This window comes from Paramormyrops kingsleyae, unplaced genomic scaffold (assembly GCF_048594095.1).
Source record: "Paramormyrops kingsleyae isolate MSU_618 unplaced genomic scaffold, PKINGS_0.4 ups206, whole genome shotgun sequence".
NCBI classification, from domain to species: Eukaryota; Metazoa; Chordata; class Actinopteri; order Osteoglossiformes; family Mormyridae; genus Paramormyrops; species Paramormyrops kingsleyae.
In genome coordinates, this window is record NW_027326144.1 from 2502 (window position 1) to 30290 (window position 27789).

The 27789-nt window shown below is 43.1% G+C and overlaps 1 protein-coding gene and 3 non-coding genes across 6 annotated transcripts; all 4 read right to left on the minus strand.

Annotated features, from left to right (window-relative positions):
• Positions 1–402: 402 nt before the first annotated feature.
• Positions 403–474, minus strand: trnad-guc (transfer RNA aspartic acid (anticodon GUC)). Its single transcript has one exon. It is a non-coding gene; the product is annotated as a tRNA-Asp (tRNA).
• A 134-nt stretch (positions 475–608) lies between these two features.
• Positions 609–681, minus strand: trnav-uac (transfer RNA valine (anticodon UAC)). The gene has a single exon. It is a non-coding gene; the product is annotated as a tRNA-Val (tRNA).
• Positions 682–3373: 2692 nt separating this feature from the next.
• LOC111852948 (beta-galactoside alpha-2,6-sialyltransferase 1-like) lies at positions 3374–27327 on the minus strand. 3 transcript variants are annotated; one of them, XM_023829346.2, is made up of 8 exons: positions 26881–27327; positions 26557–26655; positions 18886–19473; positions 18478–18736; positions 16663–16760; positions 16325–16426; positions 15797–15971; positions 3374–7132 (listed from the first exon to the last, which is right to left on the minus strand). In XM_023829346.2, exons 2-8 carry the CDS (start codon positions 26566–26568, stop codon positions 6873–6875), a joined length of 1494 nt encoding a protein of 497 aa, XP_023685114.1. In that variant the 5' UTR covers positions 26569–26655; positions 26881–27327; the 3' UTR covers positions 3374–6872. The 3 variants fall into 3 exon arrangements, with proteins under 3 accessions (XP_023685114.1, XP_023685117.1, XP_023685115.1); XM_023829349.2 differs by lacking the exons at positions 26557–26655; positions 26881–27327 and adding an exon at positions 26261–26517; XM_023829347.2 differs by lacking the exons at positions 26557–26655; positions 26881–27327 and adding an exon at positions 25531–25739.
• A 275-nt stretch (positions 27328–27602) lies between these two features.
• trnae-cuc (transfer RNA glutamic acid (anticodon CUC)) lies at positions 27603–27674 on the minus strand. Its single transcript has one exon. It is a non-coding gene; the product is annotated as a tRNA-Glu (tRNA).
• Positions 27675–27789: the final 115 nt, after the last annotated feature.

Sequence of the window (27789 nt, forward strand, 5' to 3'; positions counted from 1 at the left end):
CGTTATTGTATATGTACTCTGTATGCGTTCCCTTTTATTAAGCCTATTAATCGACTAACATAGGCATTAAACACCCACCGAGCTCGTACGGAAGACAAACGTGGGGAGGTTCCACAATGGACGTTAAGGCACATGCACGGTGGGTAATTACACAACAGCTAGACACGTCAGAATTTCAGGGGCTATTTACAATAATTCCTCGAGGGACTAACAGGTGTAACACCTGTTCATGCTAATTGGCTTCCGCCAATGCTACTCTTATTTTGGATTAGCATTTGGTTTTGTAAAAGTTAACTGCGGTTATGCAGTTGTACTTCACGTATCGAAAGGCGTTGTATTTGTAAAAGCTGAAGCGAGAATTTTTATGTCTACAAAAATCCAAAAAAGAAAAAAATGAACTGCCTCCCCGTCGGGGAATCGAACCCCGGTCTCCCGCGTGACAGGCGGGGATACTAACCACTATACTAACGAGGAATTAGCTTTCTGTATCCTCCACAGACTTTTTAAATGATATATAAAATTTTACCACGTATAAAGTGTTTTAAAAATTTTGCACTTGGTTCAGAACTGAAGAGTTTCTTAGCAGCGCACCGTACGTAAGAAGAAGCTGGTTCCACTGGGGCTTAAACTCAGGACCTTCTGCGTGTAAAGCAGACGTGATAACTGCTACACTATGGAACCAAGTCGAGCTTTTCATAAGCATGATACTTTTAGAACTGACAATTTAAGCAGGGTTGTCATTTTACACACATCGGTATACATTATTCTACAAACTCTAACCCAGGGGTCTCCAACTCCGGTCCTAGAGACAACGTACTATCCAGTAGGTTTTCTATCCCACTTGGCTTCTGATGAGCCACATCTGTTCCTGGTATTTACCAGAGAACAGGTGTGGCTCATCAGAAGCCGGGTATGATAGAAAACCTACTGGACGGTAACTATCCAGGACCGAAGTTGAAGACCCCTGCTCTAACCCCTTACCAAACAAAACTGACGGAAGAAAAACTCTCTTCTCGTCGGGGAATCGAACCCCGGTCTTCCGCGCGGAGGGCGAGGACAGTTAAGCTTAACTTCCTTTAATCTTTCCCATTACAATACGGCTGTAATATTCTTTTGGCCACTGGTTGGATTTTTGGCGCTGTTTCGACGTTTCCAAAGACGGTTATCTGACACTGATTTTGGAATTCAGAATAACTACTGGAACTAGTATTACAATGGATTTGGAGAGTCACCTAAAAACCCGACATTTATGGAAACGAGCAATTTGTAGTAAAACGAGAGTACACTGTTCAAGTAGAATGAGTCTAAGCAGATGAGATGGAACAAACTGGATTACTGTTCATAAACTAACGTTATACTAATGCTGCACTTTCCTACGCAAGTTACTCTGACGTAAACTTACCTGTCAATCACTAATATTTAACTACAACTTTTTATTTTACTCATCTTGTTTGTTGGCATTATAATTAACTTAGATATTAAGATTTTCTCAAATAATTGTTACTTAATGAACCCACTAAAGTTATTCATACAAACCTTATTTCAGTTTAAAGCTATTACTTTGCTATCAAATGATAAAGCTACTATAGATGCATATCAGTTTACAGAATTCCTGTTCGTACTTCCACACCCTTCTATGTTTCTTGACTCCTGTCGCTGAAGATGGAACCATCTGCAACAGTGATGCTTCCCTTCCAGATGTGCCTTGCAGCCCACGACTGTGTGCTCAGCCCTCTCTGTTTCACCCTCCTGACCCATGACTCTACTACTGTGTAGAGCTTTAATATCACCGTCAAGTTTGCTGACAACACAACAGTGGTGAGCCTCATCAGCATACTGGATGGGCTGGTGAAAGTCCAACAATTTGTCTCTTAATGTGGACACAGCTAAAGAGATGATTATTGACTTCAGAGAGCCCCATGCTGGTCATCCCTCGCTGCACACCCAGGGCTCTGCTGTTCACCACCACTTTGTCATTTTATTGCCATTTTACCATTTCTGCCACTGTTGCTAATGCTCATTATTTATCACTATTTATTTTGTATGTCAATATTGTTGATGGTTTTTTCTACTCTCCCTGAGGAGCTGGAGGAGGTGGCTGGTGAGAGGGAGGTCTGGGCATCACTTGCTAAACTGCTGCCCCCAGGACCTGACCCCGGATAAGTGGCAGAAAATGAATGGATGGATGGATAGTGTGACAATAAAGCCCCACTTGATTTGACTTGATACTTATTATTACATTATTCCGTGTGTCCATAGGACTTTACAGCACACCAGATGGAGTCACATATGATAATGTCACATATGATTGCTCTGTGGTTACTTGAACATACACAAAGTCAGTGTTTAACGAGTGGTTGGAAAGGTGCCTGCCTTCCTTCAGAATATTAAAGCCAGAATCAGCTGCTTATCTGAGGTAATAGAGTTGGAAGGCATTCTGAACTGTAACAGGACATCTCTGGTGGTAATTTTTCTGAGCGGTTTTGCTTTTTTCCATTTGGCAGATTTGTGTGTGAGTGGAGGCGGCCTGCCTACTTGATATCCTGGGCGTCAGGTGACCAAATTTACACCTATTGATTTTCCACTGGCCCTGGGTTCCCTGCCCTCTATACCTGTCGGTATATCCTGCTTTGTTTCCTTCCCCTCAGTAACCCAAAGCCAATGCTGACATCCCAATATTGAAAGCATGTGATAGATTCCCAGTTTTGCTCAATCATATATTTATTCTTGTTTACGTTTTCGTCATGTTTTCAACAATACAAACGTACACGGGCTTTTCTTAAATATACCAATAGCTAACTGGACAGGAACCATTTTTTAAAGGGAAAGTTTAGACATTAATTAATTATAATTTAAAGTGCTGTTGAACTCAGAATTCAGGAGAACTTTTGGATACTTTCTTGGTGATGCAGTCTTAACTTTTCAGCATAAAGGCAGTTCTGTTTCACAAAAAGGTTTGACACTTTGCTGTCTTATCACTGTAGTGACAAATTTAGAAAAAGGACACATCAACCTCAAGGAACAGAGCAAATGGAGTCCCTCAGTCTGAGCATCGCTGTTTTGATTACATCAGCATCTTTCCATTTATCCTTAACTCAGAGATCAGTGGCCTGTACTACGAAGCGGGGTTACTGGCTTATCGGAGTAATCTGGGCAAAATGGTAGTGAACAAATATGAAGTCCATATGAAGTCCAAATTCGACAAGTTACCCCGATAAGCCAGTAACCCCGCTTTGTAGTACAGGCCACAGGTCATTTTAGACAAGATTAAAATAAATTCTGCCTTAATTAACTCTCGCGACGGTACTAATAAACCCTTCTACTGAGAAGCCAAACTGTCTGTCAGCACAATGATGGTACGGGATGCTCATCATGCAAGCACTGATCTTTTTATTTTGCATAAAGTAGTCTTTAGTTTTAGTTATGATCCATGTACTTTTACAGAAATTATAATACACATATACAAAGCAATAAAACTTAAAAAACAATAGACAACATTGTCTCAAAGCTCAGGGGCAGATTAACTTATCTGGGGGCCCTAGGCTGACATTAGCATGGACACTCAGGTGGTTCCGTTTTCATTAACTGTTCCTTTTTTCCTGAGGTGGAGCGGGAGCATAATGTTTGCCAGAGCCCTGGGGTATCCGAGCCTAGGTCTCCCTACACATTAATCTGCCCCTGTCAATGCCGATTGAACATTTTAGCATCAACCATTTTGGCGGTATTGGGGATATCGATGAATTCCTGGCAAAAAGACAGTTAGGTCTAACTTAACATTCAGCATCACAGACACAGTCCTGGTGGTGTCTACTGATCGGTCAGTCGGGCAACATTTTAAGATGAGATTTTGAGCGGAACCCCACCCACTTTGCGGAGAGGGAGGAACGGATTGGCAGCCACCTGCGAGGCATCCGAAATACTCCAGGAAAGCAGAGGTTTCTGAGTGTCCTTTGCTGCTTCAAGGATTCTCATTCTAATGCATGAATGAGATATAAAAAAGACTCATAGAAGTGGGAGACTGTCTTGGGTTTGTCAGACACAACAGTCACTAGATTAGATATGGATAAAATCACATTTAATATTAATCACTCATTTTAAAAACTAGTCTTTGAGTATCTAAATGCATAATAATATCCTTTAGTAGCTTTTAATAACTTCAAATAACTTTTGGGAGGTGCACAAAAAAAAAAAAATGAGAGTCACAGTTTGCCACAGAAGTCAAACAGTTCACAAAATATCTGTACTCTAGAAATCAGGGTTCAGATAAACATCTTATCACGCTTTGTCCCCTGTATAAAACGGCATGTTCAATACTTCCTCATTGGGATGCATGAAAGATCATTCATTCCCAAAGACTGATCTCACAACAGTGACCTTGGATGTCAGGTTTTAGCAGGGTTCATCGGCATTTGGGGGGGGAGGGGGGGCAGTTCCATGGTCATCTTCTCAAAGGCACTGATCCAGGCCTCGGTAGATTCCATAAAGGACTGCCGTTAACGCTCTTAACTGAAATTTTGGTTAGGAAAGATATAGTTTTTTTTTGGATGCTCATCAAATTACATTTAAATTTAACCAATTACCAAGGCAAACACTACAAAATCTCAGGAACAACCTGTTTCAGGTGTGGTCCTGTTAGTTTAGTATGATTTTATATTGTTATGTAACGTGCAACTTCATATAAAAAAAATAAAAGAAATTTAACAGATAATTTCTCAAACAGAATACTTAATAAAAATACAAAATAAAATATTAAAATATATATTTTTCTTGTGAAGCAGGCAAACAAATATGCATATATAGATTTTCACATTTATTACCCAACAAGAATACAACAAGAATACAGGGCTGGTGTCAACCAGGACTCGGAATGCTGAAGTGAGAACACATTTATTCAGAATGCAAACCAGAGCACCCTGAACTGGACAGTGAATCCACAGTTCCAGGTTATCTGCCTCATGGTCCCTAAGACCAATCGGTGGCAGCCTGCGGGACACGAGTAACCAATGAGACTTAGGGCTGCTGACTAGATGGGTAACTCTGGCACACTGGGCAAACCAGCACCAAAAGCCAGCATGCAGGAATCAGGAAATGAGATTAGAATAACAAGACACTCCTAACAAACCTAAAACAAGATGCCATTTGTACAGCATAGCAGCTACAGAACTCGGAATTACTGGAGTAACAAGCTTACAATACAGATACCTGATAAACAAAACCATGAAACCTGAGACAAGACATCAACTAACTTAAAGCAACATACCATCACATAGGGCGTTTCTTAATACCAAGAACACAAAGATCATACTTATGTTCTTCACAGGACTGGTGTTGCTAACTGAACCAACTTGGGGTGCAATGAATTATAGGACTGGTCTCATTTGGCAAGGATGCAACCGACACATCCTTGATATCCAGGGCAAGGCAAGTACGACATTCGGGGATTTTTATCATCCTTTGTACTTTTGTTCTTGAGTTTTGGAGCTGGTCTTCGGCAATGGAAGATGACATAAAACGGGGACACAAGAACACAAGTATGGTCAAGTATGCATACTGAGATTCACCCACAGTCAAGCCAGCAACCCTAATCAAAACCTGGAAATAAAACACTGACAGATTAAACCCAGCCCCATATGTCGGAACCCTACACTCCTCATTGAAATAAACACTGAAGCTCAAAGACTGGAGACAAGACTGAGCCTAGAACAAGGTTCACGGCTCAGTTTAAATTCTAGATTCGGAGCGAGCTACTTCCAGTTTAGAGCATGACCACATAGCCCTTGCTCATATCAAGGATTCAATGCAGCACAGCTATAACAGCTGGAGGCAGGATTCTGGATATGTCACAAGTTGGGGTAACTATGTGAAGTTTTAGAAATAACATTTGATTTGCCATATATGCATTGTCATGTTGCGGTGACCCAAACATCAACTCATCATTTCTATGTACCTGTTTGATTACTGTGTGTTGCATCATAGTTTTTTGTATTGTACAGGACTAAATGCAAAAGGCATTCTCATTCCATTTCCAAAGTGCATTGTCACACACAAGGTGGCCCGATAGAATTCTCGGATTTCGGAGACGTCACATTCATTATGTAGCTATATTAATTCACACGCACCTTGTTTATCCTGCAAAAAAATAGCATCCTTGGTTACCTTGTGGGATGTGAAGTCATGAAGGGAGGGGTGTTTGAGGTTTCATGTAAAGAACGCGTGATCAGTCACCATTTGGGAGACATATTCCTGACGCCTGTCATTTTCTGTGCTTGATTTCGACAGTAAGAATCAGCTGAAGAGTGTCATTAAATCAGGACCTTGTCATAAGGAGTCTTTCTGTAATGTTAGCATAGGAATTGACTTACGACAGCTCCACCCCCCCCCCCCCCCCCAGATATTGAAAACACGAAAGGCGTTGCATTATGTAAAAAAAAAAAAAAACACAATGAAAGCATTCCAGGAATCCAGAGGATGGCATCAGAGCTTTAAAGCCTGTTTATCACAGTGTGGAATCTATGTACGTTTCGTAAAAAGCAAAGGCTGTAGTGAAGGGCGGGGCGGAATGCTGGAAAGCCCCCAGGTGAAGTGACCCACATCACGTCTGGAGGAGGGACACCAGTCAGCAGGCGGTGGGGGGCGACGGTATGGAGCTGTGTGATGTGTGGTTTACTTAGAGAGGAAGCCGCTGGAGCATGGGCAAATGTGACCACCTCTGCGTTGTTACTCAGCAAATTTGACCGGGGTTGGAGTGACGCCTTCCAAGTCCACAGGCTAAAGCATGAGTCACTCTGCGTGGCTGGCAGTGAGGGAGCCAGGAAAACTGTGGACGAGTAAGCTTCAGTTACAGTGTCGCTCCCCCGACACAATCCGGTTTCTCAGTGAGCTGTGCTAGGCGTGCAATTGAAGGTGCTAAACCCAGGAAGAGTGACCCGGCCGAGGTTGTAGATGTCCTGATCTGACCCCAGGTTCATCCTCTTCACCAGGTTCTTTTCGTAAAGCAGGGGGTGGTACGCGCCGAGCGTACACGCCGCGTCGTAGAAGTGCTGGTAGTAGTGGCACAGCTCTGTCTTACGCTGCGAGGGCAGGAACTCGTAGACGTGCACCACCTCACATATGGACATCATCAGCACTGTTCCTTAAGGAGGAAATGCAAAAATAATCAGGAGAAGACAGACAGCTTTACAGGTTCTGGGTTTTTATGACTTAATCTAGGTTTGTCTTACAAGGTTTCACCGATTCCAAATGTCGGAATGTTTTTATCGTCTTTCTAGCCCTCAAACTACTTTTTACAGTCATTGTTGCTAGAACCGAGGCAACGGTTAATGTCCTTAGTTGACTGGGAATTCACAGTTGGACTTCCAGTCAAGCTGAAACGGTACTGTAGGGGAAAGAGAATAGGAGTGAGACTTTGGAGAAAGAGAAAAGGACACAAACCATGCCTGCCTTGCATCATAATGGGCAAAGTACGGTCCCTGGCAAACAACATGGATGAGCTCTCAGCAGTTACCGGGAGCAACGGGGAGCACAGAATGGGCTTTACAGAAACTTGGCTGAGATATGAAGCTCCCAGTCCTGCAGTGGCACTAGACATTCTTCATACTGTCCAAGCTAAAAGGCATGAGAGTAAAAACCAGTGAAAAGCAGTGACTGGAAGTGGCTATTTTTGCCAACAACAGATGGCGTAATCTAGGACACCTCACTGTAGAAGCCCAGGTATTTGACCGAGATATTAAGGTCTTAGTCGATGGATTGTGGTTATATTACTAACCACAGGACTTTTCACATATCACGGTTCACACTGTGTGTCCCTCCCCCCACCCATGCCATTACTGCAGGCAAGACGATGCACTGCATCTTAAGTGAATTTCTGACAAAGTACGCCAATGCCTTCCTAGCCATTTGCTTGTTTTTAAGTTACTAGTCTTAGTTCTAGTAGTGGGATAACGTTCTGGGAGCATCAGGAACTTTGAACATTTCCATCATTATGATCACAGCTTGGTACATTTAATCCCTGCTTACCACAACTAGAATACGGAAGGTGCAGACAAATGAACCTGAGGAATAGATGTGATGGACTGGGATATATTTCATAAGACATGTAGTAAGGACACTGATGGATTTAGCCACTGTATTTCAGATTTTATCTATATTTGTGTAGACATCACAGGTCCCATAAAACACTGCACTGCACTGCCTTCCTAAGAAGAAACCATGACATAACAGATTAAGGGAGTGCAGGCAGAGCCAAAATAGAAGCTCAGTGAGGGTGTAAATGAGCACAGTGACAAGCATAGAGCGGAATGAAGAAATCACAGGCCACAAGCAGAGCAGGGGTGCATCCAAAATCACACACTTGTTTGTTATGCACTGGACGGCATGACCAAAAAATTCTGGTAGTTTCACAGTACATCACAGTATTTTGTATGGTTTTATTAATTATTATTTAAAATCTTTACATTTAGCTTGAGAGTATAATCAGCATGATTTATAAGATTTATATTAATGTATATTCAGCTCAACAGCGACATGTTTTATTGATTATAGCCATGTTCTTAGCTCGATAAGAATTGTTTCATTGCCATGTTTTATTAGATTAATGATGTAGATTTAACTAGACAGCAACAAGTCTTATTGATTATAACCATATATTTTGCTCCACAGAGACATATTTTATTGATTATTAACATATTTAGCTTGATAACAGCATGTTTGCTTAACCGGCATGATTTTAATTATTACCATGAAATATTGATAATATTAGGGATTTTTGCTTCACTGTATTTAATTTGCAAATTTAAAAAATGTATTTAATTGCAGACCTAATTATATTACATGTAATCCAAATTTTCAGGCAAAGACTGAAGCAGTAGCTATAATTACTAAAATGCTGAACCATTATATAGAGGAAATTATTGTGTTATAAAGTTATCTTTTACTAGGAAGGATACGTACAGTTAACAAGGGTCCCGTCTCAATACACTCTGAACAGCAATCCATAGTGGTTCTGCCAGTGAACAAAATTATAATATTTGGTGCCTATTGAAGCGTTGCAGCTGTTGTTTCAGTTACGCTATGATATAGAAGTATACAGAGGCGATTCTAGGTACTCTGGGAGCTCCAGACAAAAAACTCCATGGGGTCATCCAATTCTCCCTCCCACGGCATGGAAAAAATAATATCCATGTACATTAATAATTAGGGGTGTAACAATACATCGATTTGTATCGATATATCGATTCAACGGCAAATGATCCGATGCATCGATGTGACCGCATAAATATCGATACATGCGTTTTTATTTTCTGGCCTGTTCCAGTATTGTTTTCATGATCCACTCCATCGTATACATGGTCTACACCAGGGGTGCCCAATACGTCGATTGCGATCTACTGGTCGATCGCAAAGGTAGTGTGGGTAGAACGTATGGCATAAAAAATAGAGGACGGATGACGCGTTCAACCGCACCAGCTGCTGTAAGCTACCAATTCTCCTAGTTAGCCTCCAATTTATTTCTACTAAACTTAAGAAAGGGTATAAAAATGAATGGGGGAGCTGGACCAAGTAAGAAGCCTCTAGCACACGAGAGGGTCATACGAGCAGGTCATGACAGTTATGGACATACTTTTCGTTACACTTTTGTATTTGTCTGGAGAAGATTTGATTCAAAATAAAAATTATTCACCATGTTAATCTACATCCATATTTGCCTTCTTTATATTTGCCTTCTTTAATCCATTGAAATGTAAAGGATTGTGTGAAATTTCATCATTTCAACTACTATCCCCAGTATCGAACTGAATTGAATCGTATCGTATCGCATCGTGGGAATTTCTGAGGTATCAAAAAAAATCGAACCGTCGGCTTAAGGAATCGATACTGTCGGTATCGTATCGCGAGGAAAGCTGCGATTTACACCCCTATTAATAATATCAACAAAGAGAATTTAATAAACACAAATGCATTAAAAATATAAGACCAAAAACAGAGTACACAAATAAAGCAGATTTGTCATTACAATGTACTATGTGATTGGCTGCCCTGGGGGCCCCCCTCGCAGCTCGGGGCCCCAGGCCACTGCCTGCCCTGCCTTGTCCTGTTGCTGTGCTTCTGACAGTATATGAACAATTCATACCATACCAGAAATTTAAGCTGTCGTACCGGGTGAATTGCTACAGTATAATGCCCAGCACTCCAATGTAGTAGGCAAAATATAGTATGCGAAGTGAGCAGTATGTTTGAATGCTCAGTATGGATGAGCGGGTAGGCGAACGATACCCGGATGACATTTTGTGAAATTCCAAAGTGTGCAACCGATGGACATTACGCTATCCCACAAGGCCGCTGGAGCCACAACCAGAAATGAAGATGTGTGGCTTATGAATACAATTTAAGTAAAAAAAAAACGGCTGTCAAATATTTATTTCTTTTCTTGAAATAAACTGTTTTTTAAATGGCTTTTAACTTTCATCGGGGTCAAGCTACATCATTAGTAAATATCAAGTAATGTACAAGATGGCAATTATAGATAGTCCGAGTGCATGCTTACTGTTCTCGTGTACAGTATACCTACAGTCCATACTGCATTAGTGGTAAAGTAGTAGGCACCTAACAAAATTCAGTACGTACTGTGTAAATGTGCGATCTGGATGTACCCCAGGACTGGAGTTGCTGGAGGGAAACTCCGAAATGGCCAATAAACTCGATCTGTATTCCAAAGCAGTTTTGACACCTACGTACTAGTCTTGCCCTCCCGTAGCATTCCTCAGGATGCTAGATGGGTGGGCCTCAGCACCCTCACTGCCCTGCCTCCTCGCTTCTCTGTTCAGCCTCAAGCAAAGGAGACTGAGGGGGGACATGATCCAGGTCTATAAGATTCTAACAGGTTTGGATGCTGTTCAACCAAATAGTTACTTCAGCATTAGTTCAAATACAAGAACTTGTGGCCATAGGTGGAAATTAGCGGGAGAACATTTCAAACTGGATTTAAGGAAGCACTTCTTTACACAGTGTGTAGTCAGAGTATGGAATAGTCTTCCTGATAACGTAGTGCAAGCTGAATCCTTGGGTTCCTTTAAATCAGAGCTAGATAAGATTTTAACAACTCTGAGCTATTAGTTAAGTTCTCCCCAAGCAAGCTCGATGGGCCGAATGGCCTCCTCTCGTTTGTATAGTTCTTATGTTCTTATGTGTTCCATTTGGACTCAGACATCTGAATTTCTGAGTTGCTAGTTGGAAATATCAACTGGAATGCCCGTTGAAGTTAGGGTTCTGACTCGAAAAGTTGGAGGAACCTCTACAACTTTGACCTCAGAATTCAAGATGGCTGCACCCTTCATCAACATAAGTAAAAGCTGTAGTTGTACAGTGGTACCTCAGAACTCGAATTTAATTCATTCAGAACTCCGGATCGAATCCTAAAAAGGTCGAGATCTGATCGAATTTTCCCCATAAGAAATAATGGAAAACCAATTAATTGGTTCCCGGCCCCCCCAAAATTATTTTTTTTAGCATTTAAACACAAAATGAACCGGATAAAACAAGAAGAGCATATACTGTATTAAACACATCTAAGCACATTTATCAAAACAGTAATTTGTAAAGTAAGAAAATAAATGTATCCAAACAATGTGTAAAGTTTAAAAAAAACAATGTGTCCTGCCCCAATCGTCCGCTCCTTCCGTGTGCCACGCCCCCTCGTTAACCCCATGTGGAATCCCCGTGTGATCAGCTGTTTCTGGCTGTTGTCATTAGTCCTCTGTATTTAGTCCGCGTTTCAGTTTGTTTTCCCAGTCCGGTCATTGTATTGTCCGTCTGCGTTTTGCCTGCCTTACCTGTAATTAAACCCCGTATTCCCCGATACCCTGACGTCTGCGCCTTTGTCTCCGTTCCGTCCCCGCTTGGCACGACAATATTATTATAATTAAATGTATTAATGGTTTATTATTAATATTAAAATAATGAATAAGAAATCTTTATTTTTAAATGTATTTTATTATATAATAATCACTATTACTGTCTATCATTGTCTAAATGTATTTTTACTGTCTAAATATATATATTCAGCTACTCTAAACATGCACGATGCTATCACAGCGAATGCGAGGCTGAGACTGAAGCTTTACCCTTTGTTTCCGCTGACAGACGTGCTGCGTGACTCATTTCCCCGCGCGTACAAGTTATCTTAGGTCGGTGTTCACGGTTTGACTTCTGAGATTCAGATCGAGCTCTAAGTAATTTTTTTTCGAAGTGGTCGGTTCGACTTTTTAGAAATTCGACTTCTAATGAGTTCGAGAACTAAGGTACCACTGTATACTGTTTATTAGCACTTAAATTGGTTGTTCACACAGTACTGTCCAACCGCTATCTGTGGACATGTTACTATGATGTCTTTATTAGGGCTGCACGATTTGGGGAAAATATCGAATCACGATTTTTCTGACCGAAATTGCGATTACGATTTGATTTGCGATTTAATTTTTTTTATGTCAAGCTTCAGTTAAATATGTGTGTAGTAATTTTAAAACATATGACGCAGCATGAGATACCATCAGTATTAACTGGTCTATATTGTAATGCAAGGATGAGAATTTAAAGATGTGATGTGTCAAGTTAAATAAAGTAATAATGAAAACAATTGCAGCAAAAAGAAAAATAGCGATCTTGCAGGTAACGCTTATTACCCTCCTAATAACACTAGAACCGCCTTTTCCCACGCCAATGAACAAGCAAGAAATATACTTCGGTGTATGCAGTCCTTTTGTTTGCGCTATTGTGTTATTAGCTGCTGTTATTAACACTAATAACACTCAAAAACCCGTAATGTTCATAACAGAGTGGCTGTTCTGTCCTGAAACCGTAAAGCTGGAAGTTTTTAAACGTAGTTTGCATTTTATAAAATGTTTAATAAATAGAAGTCGTTTATTGGTGATTTCATGTTGGTACAGTTAACAACTGTATACGGTTATTTTCTATACAAATCAATTCAGGTGAAACAAAAAATGTACGTAAGTGTTCATGGTTGCAAATTCTTTCAGACTCTCACGCAGGAAATCTTACGGCAAATCTATATTCCATTCTGAACTTAAAATTAGCTGCATCAAAAACGTTACGGCAGTTTGCAAACCCTACAGGCTATTTACAAGATAATGAAACATACATGTGTGTGCAGAACAGAGAACAGAAAATCTCACTCCATGCAGCTGACCAAAGTTGCCAACCCTGCATTTTATTTTTAATGAGAAGTAAAATGCAGTTTTCGACTGAAGCAGCTTATCATTCCTGTGCTTTGTTACTCGGACAAATACAAAACGAATGATTAAACATTATATGCGTCTCTTTTTATATGTTTTCTAAATAAGACCGTGTGCCCATACCCAACTGTAATAGCGATCTATTCTTTTAGTATTTATATATGTTAAAGCAAGACTTTTATTTTATTACTGTTGTGGGATTAATCTTTGGAAACACTTAAATTTAATAAGCACAAAAACATGACATAAACACGACTGTATTGTGGGTTTTACGGCTTTTTTGGAGGTCACCGACTCCACTGCTGTGAGAATTACTGACTGTCTCATTGTTGTTTTGATGGGTTAGCGGTATACTAATGCTATTGCCTATTAACAAAAACCAAAGGTATGATACGCTGAAGTATATCGCAGCTGGTGTTTAAAAGGAGCTCGCCAATTCTATTGATGATAGGACCTTTCTGAAACAATCTCGGACCATGAAACAGGAAGGCAATTCACTTATAGTTCAGTAGCGGAATCAGTGTTTTTCCGCACCGCGAATGTAATATTTTCCTTGGGTTTCACGAGTTTGCTGTTTGTGGGCCTATACGCCTTCTTGGCCCACTTCTGATTGGTGAGCATGACTGGCATGTGAGAAGCATGGCGCTTGTGATTGGTGAGAATGACTGTCACACAGGGAGCACGGCATGAATTTGTAAAACTATTCTCAAAGCAGTTTTAAACCCTGGGTCCGACGTGCTGTGTAATGTATATCCTAAATCGTGATTTCTGCGACTTGCTAATCGCGTTGTTTCAAATCGCGATTTCGATTTGAAATCGATAAATTGTGCAGCCCTAGTCTGTATGCACAAAAAAAATTGCATGATGTGTTGTAATTAACTGGTATTACTAACACCTGTTTACCTGTTTACAACTAGCATTGCTAAATAGCTTTCCGACTTTTTGCACCGGAACATGGATAATTCAGGTGTGATGTCATTCCTAGCTCCGAGGATTTCCGACCTCCAAGGTAATTAGAGCGCAGCAGAATTCATCCCTTACTCATACTCAACACCCCGTTGTCTCCACCCTGCATATATCATACCACTTCCAAGACCTCAAGGCCTTCTTCCTACCCAGACTGCACCTCAACCAAGTAAGTCTATAACTAGACAAACTCCCCACAGGCAATGTGATGGGCTGAGATGAGATTTGTCTACTGGGTAATCAAAGCATGTGCAAGTCGGCTGTGTGTAATTTTTCAACACATTTTCAGTAAGGGGCGGCATGGTGGCGCAGTGGTTATCACTGCTGCCTTACACCTCTGCGGCTAGGGTTAGGGTTAGGGTTAGGGTAAGTCAAAGACCCCAGCTCTATATGTGAATGGTGTGAGTGGCCTGTGATGGGTTGGCGCCCCATCCTGGGTTATTTCCTGCCTTGTACTCATATCTCTGCACCCAGACTGATGGACCTTTTCAAAAGGTGTCAGAGCAGTGGAACATATCCTACAGTATATAGTTCCAGGGCCTCAAAAGGGTTATCCCAGGGCAACTAAGCATTACGGCTCAGTAGCGTTAACATCACAAATCATGAGAAGCTTAGTATAACTAAAAGGGTGCAACTCAAACAGGTCCGATCACTAGCCAAATCCAATTCCAAGCTGCGCCTTCCACAAAAAAAAGATTCATCCAGTCATTGGTGCATCGGCACAGCTTTTAAATACCTTTCATAAGACATCAACAGAAATACTACCAATGTGCGTGTCAGCATGTCAGGAAGGATCTTCGGCTCTGTGTCACAGCCCTGCGTGGGAATGCTTCTCAAAGGAAAGTCCCTCTTTTGCAGATTTACCGGCTTCAAAAATTCATAGAAAATCGGGGAAGTGAAATTCTCATAGGAACTTACAGTTCTAAACGCAGAGAGCCCGGGGGAAATTTCTGAAAGGGGAATAATAAAAAGGGTTTTTCCCATCATGACCACTGTTGGCTCATGGCAGTCAGCACATATCCATCAGTGTCCTTAGACACCCGCCCATCCGGCCCTAATCTACCAAGCAGTGCCTTCTCCTAATAGGCAGCGATTCTTTCCTGCCAAGAGTAATTGGACAGTATTCTAAATCACTGTCTACATAACTGTTGGCCTGGCTTAGTACTACCATGCACGGAATAATCAGCATCTTATTTGCAAAACCGTTCATGTGTTAGTCTTTTTCCCAGTCTTTCCTGCTTGGGAACGGTAAAGTCTATCTGTCTATTTAGAACAGAATGCCTTTATTGTTATTGTGCAAGGAGAAAGTACAATAAAATTTTTGTCTTCTCATATCCCATCCTGCTCTCCTATGAGACACACAAAGATTGCAGGCACAGAGTCCTTACAGGCCAAGCCAAACACTATCTAACAATCGCTCCTAAGGACCTCCCTTATGCAACCAGGAATTCGGGTCTCCTATAGAGACATCAGGATTGCGTAGTATTGATTACTCTAGGTTGACTTGAAAGCATGTCAAAGACAACGTGAAATGCCATTACTGTGTGCAGACACATCTACCAGGCACTTAGGCAGACACATACCTAGCAGGCCAGATGAGGGTGGATTCTTCTGAATGGGCTCAGCCATATTGTCCTGGATTCGCTCCCAAAGTTGCCACTCAACCTGTGGGTGCATGATGTAGAAAGGCTGCTGAGGATGCAGCCGGCGGTACTTCTGGTACTGCTGGAATATGGGGTAGTCAGTTCTGTTGTACCACTGGAATTTGGAGAGAAATGCCGGGATTTAGGATTCAGCGTTCCAAAAAACAAGACACAACCAAAAAAGATCCGACAACAGCCAGCTATCAGATATGGCGACTTGGGAGCTCATGGGAGCTTACACAATAATGTTCTGAGGGCAGAAAGAAAAATGACTGGTTCAGAGAGATAACCCATCAGATTTTGGTCACATGTCAGACAAACCAATCAGATGTCTTGGCTCCGCCTCCGCTAGTTGCTTGGAGCCACCTCCTTTACATTCTGATTGGTCAACTCTCCAAACCAATCATTTTTGTGTAGCTAAAACTTCCAACTCGTTACTTCCTCCCAGGTTACCCTGGGTTTGCTTACCTCCATCAAGTCAGCTGAGTAAGGAGCAGGGTCCCATCCCACCAGGATCCCAGCACTATAAAGGGAGCTGGATAGGAAGCGGTGGTCTTCTGATGCCATCACCTGTACAGTGCAGAAACAATGTCCATCCAAATTGGTCGTGACAAACCAGTGAATCAGCCCTTATTCCACCACCAGGAGGACCTGCCTTACAAATCCTCCCCAGCTTTACTCCTACACAAACACAATAATAAGGCACTTTAAAATAAGCAAAACACCTTCTTTCCACAGTGTGAAGCACAAGACCAGTTAGATTAAACAGGAGGACAGACAAAGCTACAGATACAAATAACGAGAACCTGGGAGTTTATAAGGCGAACTGTGGTCTTGGTGCCGACGTCCTTCTCGTAGCCAGCAATGGGGGCAGCGTTGAACCTCAGCACTGCATCATGGGAGTCTGTCAACGACAGTCATGCACCATCACCGTCTTCAACAAAAAAAGACCCCATTGAAGTAATACATTCCGCAAGCCCTTTGTTAACTAACTTAGCATTGTTGTTGGGGAAAAGTAACAAAAATGCAAGGTGGTAGGAATGTGTGAGATTCCCCACGCCTCACGCGTCTGCAGGTCCTGAAGGTTTATGGTATATTCTGCTCATTCCTGATTTACACCTGAAATCCAGATCTTTTCAGTTAATTATTAGTGAGCTGAGGCACAAAGTACAAGGTGCAGAAATTAAGTGCTGCCTTCCAGAAAGAAATGAATAATCTCAAGAAACTCAAACCAATGTCTCTCAGAAAGACGCACCATTATGGAACATATGGAAGCTTTTACTCAGAAACTTGTACTTACACATACAGTGGTACCTTGACTTACAAGTGTCCCAAATAACGAGTTTTTCGAGATACGAGCCGTCTCTCGGCCGATCTTTTGCTTTGAGTTGAGAGCTAAAATTTGGTTAGGAGTCAGCTTCAGATACCCCACCGCTAGCTGGCGCAGTGAACGCCGCAGTGAACGCCGCAGTGAACGCCGCAGTGAACGCCGCAGCATCTACACAGCACCCCGTGTCTCACTCGTTCACTTTAAGCGGTTAGCTCACAGTGGACAGGTTTTTATCGGAAACCCCTGCAGATGAAAGTGAGGAAAGCGTGGCGAAACGGGCAAAAATCAGCGAATAAGATTCAGTTATTCAGTTCAGCTTTTCTCCTCCACCTTCGTCAGATTCTTCAAGTCGTCTGATCTCCAAGGCAAATGCTGTACATCATACTTAATAAAGTTCATTGCAGTACATTCTATTGTATTGTGGTTTTATACAATACTCGTTATTTATAAGCACATTTTTCTAATTGAAAAACATGTAACAAAAAAAATGCAGTGGTTTTTGGGGGTCCAGAACTGATTAATGGCATTTCAATTAATTTCAATTGGGAAAACTGATTTGACATACGAGTAATTTGAGTTACGAGCTCCGTCACGGAACGAATTAAACTCGTAAGTAAAAGCAACACTGCATATGTTTATATACAGCAGTGCGGGGATCCCTATAAGGCAGCCCTTCCCAACCCAGTTATCTGGGACACACACGGGGTCCATTAGCTCCCTCCCTGCTCCCGGTGAAGGGAGCAAAAATGTGGACTGAAGACCGGACTGGGAAACGCTGCTCTAAGCTGTTTTCATTTATTAACTGCACTGCTTGTCGGTGAGGCGGCTGCCAGATGTGAACCACCAAGCCCTGAGTCATCTTCACAGAGGCCTCCGTGGCGGATGAAGCAGACGGTGGCACCTCGCAATGGCTCTTCTGTTTACACACAAGCAGGTGATGAAGCTGGAAAGGAAGCAGCTCGTTCGGTGCCGCTCTCGCCTACCTATTTTGTTTCCGTGATCTAGGGTGCTTTTTGGTTTTAACAGATGAGAAACGCAGAACCTCTGCTGACTAAGGCTGAGCCAGGAGTGGAACGGACCGTCTGAATATGGATATCTGTCATCTGCTGTCTTCACTTACATCACACTTTGTTGTGTGACACGAACGGATGAAGCAGAATCTATGTAGGTCACCAACCTACACTTTCAGCTTGATAACAGATGCTGTCCTCTCAGTGTTTTTTACGAATCTGCACGCACAAATAATACTGTGAGGAAGGCAGATTGTTAGGTGATGGGGTGGCTCTCTCACCAATCTCTCTCCCCAGGCCTGAGTTTCTCAGCGATCCCGCTGATGACACGACCGCGCAGCTCTCAAACGGTCCCAGGACAGAAGTCAGTTGTAGGGAGGGCAGCTCAGAGCTCCAGGGCAGCTCTGAAAAAGGCTTGAGGTTTGGGGTGATTGTGGTCACCTTGACCCTCTCCTTCAGCTGGCATAGGAGCTCTGGTCCACTCAGCTTGCGGCCCCTTGGAGTGGAGCCCTTAAACTTCACTCCATACTTATTCATGGCCTAGGTGGGAGAAGGAGGTATTAGAAAATAGGTTATCATCAACAACTTCCCGATCAGGTCCACAAAGTTAATTATTCAGCTGAATGAACTGAGCAATCATGTTATAAAGTCTGTAAAATATAATAATCTCCTGAGCCTCCCCTCCATACCTGGTAGTTCTGCACCACCTGCTTCAGTCTTTTCCCAAGCAAGGCAGTGGACATCTCGTCATTCCACACCTCCCCCAACTTGCTGTGGGGCCCGAAGAGCTCGGGGTCTACCGGACCCCAAGCCCGGCCTGACCCAGGCTTCCTTCCCCTCCCATCCAGGAGCCTCTTTAGGGGCCCCGGAAGCAGCCAGGAGAGGCCCCACCTGGAGCCCCTGTCATCACTCTGGGATCTGGCCACCCCAGGCTCAGCTACTGTGCCGTTGGACGCGGGCAGGCGGGAGAGCACAGGAAGAGGGCGACGCGGGTCTCGGGGAACAATGCCAGGCAGGCTCAGAGGGTCAACAAATATGGACTTGGCATTGGCACCGGCCGACCGCAGCGCCTTGGCGACGGTGCGAGCCCGGGGCTGGGCACGGGTTCGGGCACGCACACCGAAGATGGCGTCTGTTACGGGAACACTGTTCTCAGCACAGAAGGCGTAGAGGAGGCCCATAGCGATGCAGAAGACAGCCATGCAGAGCACCCCCCGACGTGCCCGCCGACGCATCCGCCAAAGTAAGCTGACACGGTCTATTGCTGCGCCGGAGATCTGCAAGGAAAAAATAACGCAATCACTGTGACAATGTTCTGTAAACCTTGAGGGAACGTCCTACCCATTAACATGGATTCTTATCTTAATCGCCATAACCACTTATCCTGGTCAGAGTTGTAGGAGGGCCTGGAGCCTATCCTAGGTAGCATAGGACACAAGACAGGGGACACCCTGGATGGAATTCCAGTCCATCACAGGGCACGGGGCTGGGGGACACCCTGGACGGAATGCCAGTCCATCACAGGGCACGGGGCTGGGGGACACCCTGGACGTAATGCCAGTCCATCACAGGGCACGGGGCTGGGGGACACCCTGGACGGAATGCCAGTCCATCACAGGGCACGGGGCTGGGGGACACCCTGGACGGAATGCCAGTCCATCACAGGACACGGGGCTGGGGGACACCCTGGACGGAATGCCAGTCCATCACAGGACACGGGTCCTCCTGTTTCTGATCCTCTGTGATCCTGTTTGTTTACCTTTCCTACCCAGTTAGTTCACTAAAACCACTTTCTGTTTCGCCAACACGCCTGCCCTGGAGTCCCTCATCCTTCAGATCATGGCATTTCAGGTCATCTCCCGCCTTGTGCTTCCTGGGAGAGGATCCAGGTTCACAGTGACCCTGTGCTGGATGAGCGGTTATGGGACTTAAATGTGCAAAGGAAGTTTAAGAGAAAAACAGCGGGACTGGCAACACAACCAGCATGTGCCTGTTCCTGTGGCATCACACCTGCAGCGCCCCCCCCCCCCCTCCTTGTGCCCATTTCTCCTGCTTCCAACACATCAGCTTCAAGATCTGACTGTTCACTTGCCTAATATATAGACAAGGTTCCATTGTAACGGCGGCGGTGGAAATTTTTGATGGCACAACATCGGCGACACCATGACAATAGGCAATTAACAATTAGGGCATGATGCAGACCTTGAATAAAAACAAGATCCTCAGCAAGGATAAGCAAATGCAAAGTACACTGATCAGCCATAACATTAAAACCACCTTCCTAATGTTACGTAGGTCCCTGTTATGCTGCCAAAATAGCTCTGACCCATCGAGGCATGGACTCCACAAGACCTCAGAAGGTGTCCCGTGGTATCTGGCACCAAGACGTTAGCAGCAGGACCATTAAGATGAGATTTGGGGCCTCCATGGTTCAGACTTGTTTGTCCACACTTCCCACAAATGCTCAATCGGATTGAGATCTGGGGAATCTGGAGGCCAAATCAACACCTAAAACTCTTTTTCATGTTCCTTAAACACCTTGAACTCTTTTTCATGTTCCCTAAACCCTAACCGTAAACATTTCCTGTAGTTTGGTGGGGCGCATGATCCTGCTGGAAGCACACAGCGCTCCGGACTGATACCCATGTCATGAAGGGGTGTAGTTGGTCTGCAACAATGTTTAGGTAGGTTGTACATGTCAAGGTAACATCCACATCAATCACAGGACCAACGGTCCCCCAGCAGAACATTGCCCAGAGCATCACACTGCCTGTCGGCTTGCCGTCTTCCCATAATGCATCCTGGTGCCCTCTCTTTCTCGATAAATGACGTACATGCACCTAGCCATCCACATGATCAGGGTTCCCACTCATCCTGGAACACCTGGAAAATAGTCAACCAATTTCCAGTGCTCACATATTCAAAATTTCATATGGCAATATTATTTGTTTGCTGAAATATTTTTCCAGGATACTTCAAGATTTTCCAGGACATTTTACTTTTTCTCTCAATTTCCATGTGTTTTCCATGATTGGAAAATTGGCTGACTATTTTCCAGGGCAAGTGGGAACCCTGATGATGTAACAGAAAACATGACTCTTTAGACCAGGTCACCTTCTTCCATTGTTCCATTGTCCAGTTCTGATGCTCACATGCCCATTGTAGGTGCTTTCAGCAGTGGACAGGGGTCAGCATTGGCATCCTGACTGGTCTGTGGCTACACAGCCCTATATGCAGCAAGCAATGATGCACTGTGTGTTCTGACATCTTTCTATGATAGCCACCACTAACATTTTCAGCAATTTGTGCTAAAGTAGCGCCCCTGTGGGATCGGACCAGACGGACCAGCCTTTGCTCCCCAAATGCATCAGTGAGCTTTGGGCACCCATGACCCCGTCGGCAATCCACTAGTTGGCCTTCTTTGGACCCCTTTTGGTAGGTATTGACAATTACATATCGGGAACACCCCACACAACCTGCTGTTTTGGAGATGCTCTGACCAAGTCATCTAACCATCACAATTTGGCCCTTATCAAAGCATATGCTTACCCATTTTTCCTGATTACAACATATCAGCTTCAAGATCTGACTGTTCACTTATCTAAAATATAGGTAAAGTGCCATCGTAACAAGATAATCAACGTTATTCACTTTACTCGTCAGTGGTTTTAATGATATGGCTTATCGGTGTATGTAATAAAACAAACACCTGTCCTATTCAGATTCACGGGAGTTCTACAGCCCAAGGACACAAGGCAGGGAACAACCCAGGATGGGACAGCAACCCAGTGCAGGGCACAGTCACTCACACACCATTCGGGAACTCCAGTTAACCTCAGTATGTTCTTGGGCTGCATGGGGAATATGGAGCAAAGCCACAACAACATGGGGAGAATATGAGAACCCCCCCCCCCCCCCACACACACACACGGCAGAGACTTGAACCAAGGCAACAGTGATAACCACTGCACCCCCACTGCACCCCCACTGCACCCTTCACGTACTGTATAGTGCTTCATTGTTGTCAGAGATGATGCCAATGATGGTGGCATCATCTGTCTATCTTTTATTAAGCTATCCTATGATGTGAGCTTATTAGTGGACATGGACAAGGGACGCAGGGAGAGTGCAGAGCACGCAGGATTATTCTAGAGGTGTAATATCTGTTTTAAGGCATTGTGGCACTTTGCACAGTCGCAGAGAGTGCTTAAAGACAGCAGTAGACCTAGGAGGCACAGTGACTGAGCACAGCAGGGATTTATCTTGTCAGGACCAGAAGCATCCCATTGTTCAGCTTCCTAAAGACAGTGTGCACCTCTTCCACCGTGACGTTGAAACAATAAAAAAAAAAAAACAATATATATGCCGGAATGCAGGAATCAGAACATGTGCTGCTCAAATGAAGGATTGCAGCACTTCCTCAGTTATCCTGAGCTTCTTCACTGAAGATTTTTCTCTTTTACTCGTTTATGAAGCGACCAATTTAGACGCTGGACTCTGAGGGATTTAGGCGTACCTGCAACATGAGGCCTGTCTTCTAATGAAATTTGCTTCTGCATTCAAATATGACCGGGGAAAATAGGCTGCTTGTTCAGAGTCATGGCTGGGACACGTCCAACTGCACTAACCGGGTTCGTGGGTCAGGAGAAATGGGAAGGCAGGGGGACACAAACAGGACGAGTAGGAAAAAAAGGCATCTTTATGCTGGTTGAATCTGATCAGGGTTGAATTTGGCCACAGAGACCTCAGATCCATCTTGGCCTGGCTGGTTAGTACTAGGATTGGATGCTATTAAGGTAACACAGTATACTGAGGTATTCTGAAATCTAAGCAATAAAATTCACCGAGCTGGGTGGTGGTGATATGATTAGACACCTCGTTTGGCAAATTTATTGGAAGCGTTGGTTTTGAAAATACTGACAAAATACCATATACCGTGGTAAAATGTCTGGAAAGTATGACCGTATCAGAAATTAGGTACCACCTAAGCCTAGTTAGTACAACTCACATGTATATCTCCTGCTGCGGGGACGTGAGCCAAAGCTACCCAGCTCCTTCTCTGACTGTTAATGAAGCTCAGTTCTTTGTTAGTGTTTCTATGCATCCAGATCCAGCCAGACGTAGAATACTAAGGCACCGGAATGTGGTCTTGTGACGCATGGCCCCCTGCAACCTGTATTTTCAGTACTGGCATGTCAGGAACACCAGCACCTCGGCTAAAGTGGGGGAGGAGACTTTTACCAGGGTTTCTCTGAATGTATCACACCTCATGCAGCCATGAGAAGTAAATCAACCTGAATGGAAGTCAGAGTAAGATAAAGAGGAATAGAGGGAGTTGGTGCACGGAAAATTAGTTTGCATCGGTACATATTTGTGTAACAGACACGGACAGACATTTTCCATATTTTTCTTTTTAAAAATCACTCTAGTTTACTAGACAAAGGCATTTGATATCAGGGTGAATCTCCACACAGTTCAATGACTGTACAGGTAACATGTTACTATTACTGGGCCAGAGGTACATTCTGTTACCTATAGTTCTAGGATACATCTACCATTTGCTAGGGATAAATAATTCAGGACACGCATAATGATCGCCTGTCATGACGTTGTCCTGTCCAGGGGGCACCCTGCCGCTCATTTTGCTCTGCCAAGCTCATATTTATACCCATGTATACATGGGGACGATTTGGATCAAGTACATTTTCAGGCACATTTAGAATAATTAGGACAGTTAAGAGGCTTCAGGCTTCTTCCATTTGAATGTTCATATAGTGCCTTTATCCAAAGTGAATTAAAGATTATATTGATGATTATGGTATTATATCATCAGTAATTGTATGTAACTATATGCAATAAGGGAATGCATAATCTTGTGCAGCTTCACGGTTTTGTGTGAGGATTACATTCAGGAATTAAAAATAATTTTAAAATAAAAACAGAAATACACAGAAGAGTTGCGTTTGGTTTACAGTTGTGCCTGTTGCCTCCGGGATAGTCTCCGAACCACTGGTGACATGTAAATGTATGTACATAAGTGTGTAGACTTGTCTCAAATTGAAAATCTCACTTTAGCCAGCTGGCAAAAGTTGGCAACTCTGTGTACATTGCTCTATCTTATTTATTTTTTGTATTGCCTACAGTAACACCCAAATTTCCATTTGTGGGATAATTAAGTTTATCTTATCTTAGTTCAGGCTTGGTATTTCACTCAAGGGTACAACAGCAAACCTCAAGGCTGCTGCAAAAAATCTATGCTATGTAAATCTAAGACATTGGTAGCTGCCTATCCTACCGCCATAGCCTGTGGTTACATTTCTGGGGAGATGCGTGTCAGGCCACGAGGCTCCGCCGGACCTACGCCCTAAAGTATAAATCAGCCTTAAATCTGCAACCCTCACATTAATAAGAACTATATGGCAGACAACACAGCTGCCTTCCATGATTCTTACAGTATTCCTGGCTGAAGTGGTGCTCCATATTACGATGGCTACCTGTGCTTCAGAAGCACCAGATGTAATGCACCCACAGATTCCGTAATGGATTGTTCACAAAACTGCCACACATTTACGACTCCCTTCGAAAACAAACTATCTAGGTTGCAAGAAATGTCCATTGTACTAACACTTAACAGTGACAATAGCTACAAAAGCGCTGTCTCTTATTCTAAAAGCTTTAGATTGGAAGGTTACAAGCAGTTCTGTTATTGAAAATAACAGAGCTGCTATATAATCATATAGTGTCACATGTTTACAGTACACAACACTACACGTTTTCGTTTAGGAAAAGGCGATCACTCAGATGCATACGGCAGTACAAAGAAAGTCAAGTAAGCCTACCATGCATCGGAAAAGTAACACCTGTTTGCTTTTATCCCACCAGCCAGATAAATTCTTCTTCTAGCCGCACCATCTCAAAACCCTCTCGCACAGATGCGTTGTTAGGGCGGTGCAACCCGTGAGCCTGTTTCGGGCCAGACTCTGCTGTGGGCCCAGCTCACCGGGGGACACTTGCCTAGATAATGATAGGCTAAGTAATAAGTTATTAATAAATATATTTTCTTCATTGACTGCATGCAGCTACATTTCACCAGAGCACGTTATTTTGTGTACAATTCGGTACGTCATTTTCGGTTCGGTACGCACAATGAAATGAATGAATACATTTATTGACACGGGAAGAACCTAATTTTACAAGCAGAAGTTCCACATGAAAAACATACTAATTGTAGTTGTGAGTTGGTGATGGCTAAGGCAGGTTACAGCGAGCCAAATGTGGATGTTTCTCAATCCCAAGAACGCAAAGATTACAGCAAAACAGGTCTCCTACATCACCTCCCAATATGCATCCTTGACATCTGGGGCGGGGCAAGAAGGAAATTCGGGGATTTTACTGTCCTCCGGACTTCTGATCTTGAGTATTGGAAGTTGGAACTGGTCTTCGGCAACGGGAGATGTAACACGAGTGCCGGAGAATACGTCAAGTACGTATAATGAGATTCACGATTTCAGAAATTTTTGGTTTCCCAATAAAGTACATGAGCATTGGAGAGATGATAAGATACGTGTGTAGGACCGGAGCAAGGCAGAAACAGCCAATGCAAGTTAGTCTCCCCATGGCATTTAAGGCGTTTTTATCAGGGCTGAAAAATGATAGGGGTAAGTTATAGGGGTGTTTAACGGTACAGATATGCGGCCATACTGGGTAATAAAGAAAGCGCGATTTAGTTGATTGTGATTATAATATACAGTAATATATTTTTATTGTTTTACACGTGTCTTTTTACAATGTGTAAATAAGCGTCTCTTACGTTTTGTTATCCGGAAACATTCACGGGCGAGTTGGTTTTGAATTCTGGCTATTACAAATTGTGTTTATGTTTGCGGTTTTAATAGGGCTAATAAATAATTTAAAAACAGATAAACATTACACCTCAACAAAATATACACTGGAAATACACGTAAAATCCTATCAATCACATAACCTAGGCCAACAAAACCTGTGTGGCCACGTTGCCGTTTGGCGCTAACTAGTCCAGAAAGTTATTCTTCATCATAGCTGTACCTGTCTTACAATGACGGAGGAGCAGCAGGCAGTGACGTCCAGTAACCTACTTGGTTTATATGTTGGCGTCAACTGGACCCCCGAATAAGTTGGCTTGCCCTGGGCCCCGCCCCTACTAAGAGATGGGCATGCTCTCAAATAACCAAACCGACGGCTTAATTTACGTGATCTAATACGGACAGGAGTGCTTTAAATGAAAATATCTGCGCGGAGTGTTTTATATTAATTTACCTACTTGGAATGTTTTTTGTATATATCTCCGCTCGTTTTATGTAATATGTAGAAACCGTGCTTACCTTATACCCCATTCTAACGGTTTTTGTTATCCTCTCCTTAACTGTCAGTTGCTTTCGGATCAGTCATCTCGCATTAGTGATCACTTCCTTCCATGCAGACTAAAATAAAAAGTATCGCAGGAAAAACATCTATTACCATCTTCGACATTAACATTTAAGCAATTGTTTTGTACGCATATATCTATATAACAGAGAAGCTATGAATACCGTACTATAAGATTGGTAGTACGTACTGACATTGAAACTGAATTTGAAAGGTCATAATTCTTTAGACGGAGACAGATCTAGGTGATATACGAGTGATACATGAATGAACTGCCTTACCGTGCGAACTCTGCGGCAGTTTCTTCTCAGTTGTATGCAGTAATAATAACGACGGGGAATTTTTCAGGGCCGCTGCTGTATCACTATTCCGGCGACAGCTTGATAGACAGTGCTACGGAGTCCGGAGCGCTGCGGCAAAGCAGGTGAGATAGATACGCACCAGCACCGCACCAGCTGCGCAGTGGAGACCGCACCGAGGTCTGTATTTTACTGCAGAGTGGTAGCGCCGGGTGGGGGAGGAGGGAACGTTTGCTGTGTTACGTGTATTAATAAACCCTCCTAAGGCTGTAAAAACAATCACGACATCCCTTTTCAGTCCCAGTTCAACGGTAAAGCCTTCCATTTTTATCTTTTTATTTTAAAATTCAGTATTTTATTCTTTAACGTAATCCTCGCACACAAATAAAGCACTAAATGTCCATATGTGAATCGGTTTAATTCCTGGTATTTTTAATCCAGTATCTACAGGGCAAGATATATCGTAGGTCCAATGGCTAAAGACCACGCGCATACCCGGACGCTCCGATCACGTTATTTATCTGTCCGTTTTATTTCATTCAATTTGTTTATCGTAATGTTAGTATCTGCAGCACAGGGAAATCACTATAACATTTCCACAGTTGGACTTTTTTGTCAACTGCTGTGGTTTAATAGGGACTGTGACATAAATTTAGCGTGGCTTGGACTTTATAATAAGTCACAAAACACGTAAAATGTCTTCATTCCCTGACCGGGAATCGAACCCGGGCCGCGGCGGTGAGAGCGCCGAATCCTAACCACTAGACCACCAGGGAAGCTTGTCAACAATTTTCCCCAACAGTAAAATATGGATTCAGGTAGCTGTTTTATTATTGACGTATGTATTTTTGAAGGGATTAATTATATTTTGTATCACTGTTAGCCTCATCA

What these genes read in the sequence shown, in the direction of transcription:
- LOC111852948 (XM_023829346.2), bottom strand. An exon ending in AGGTGGTGCAGAACTACCAG is followed by an intron (nt 18,737 to 18,885) that starts GTATGGAGGGGA and finishes TCTCCCACCTAG; the next exon opens with GCCATGAATAAGTATGGAGT. An exon ending in ACCCTCATCTGGCCTGCTAG is followed by an intron (nt 7,133 to 15,796) that starts GTATGTGTCTGC and finishes TTCCTCCTTAAG; the next exon opens with GAACAGTGCTGATGATGTCC.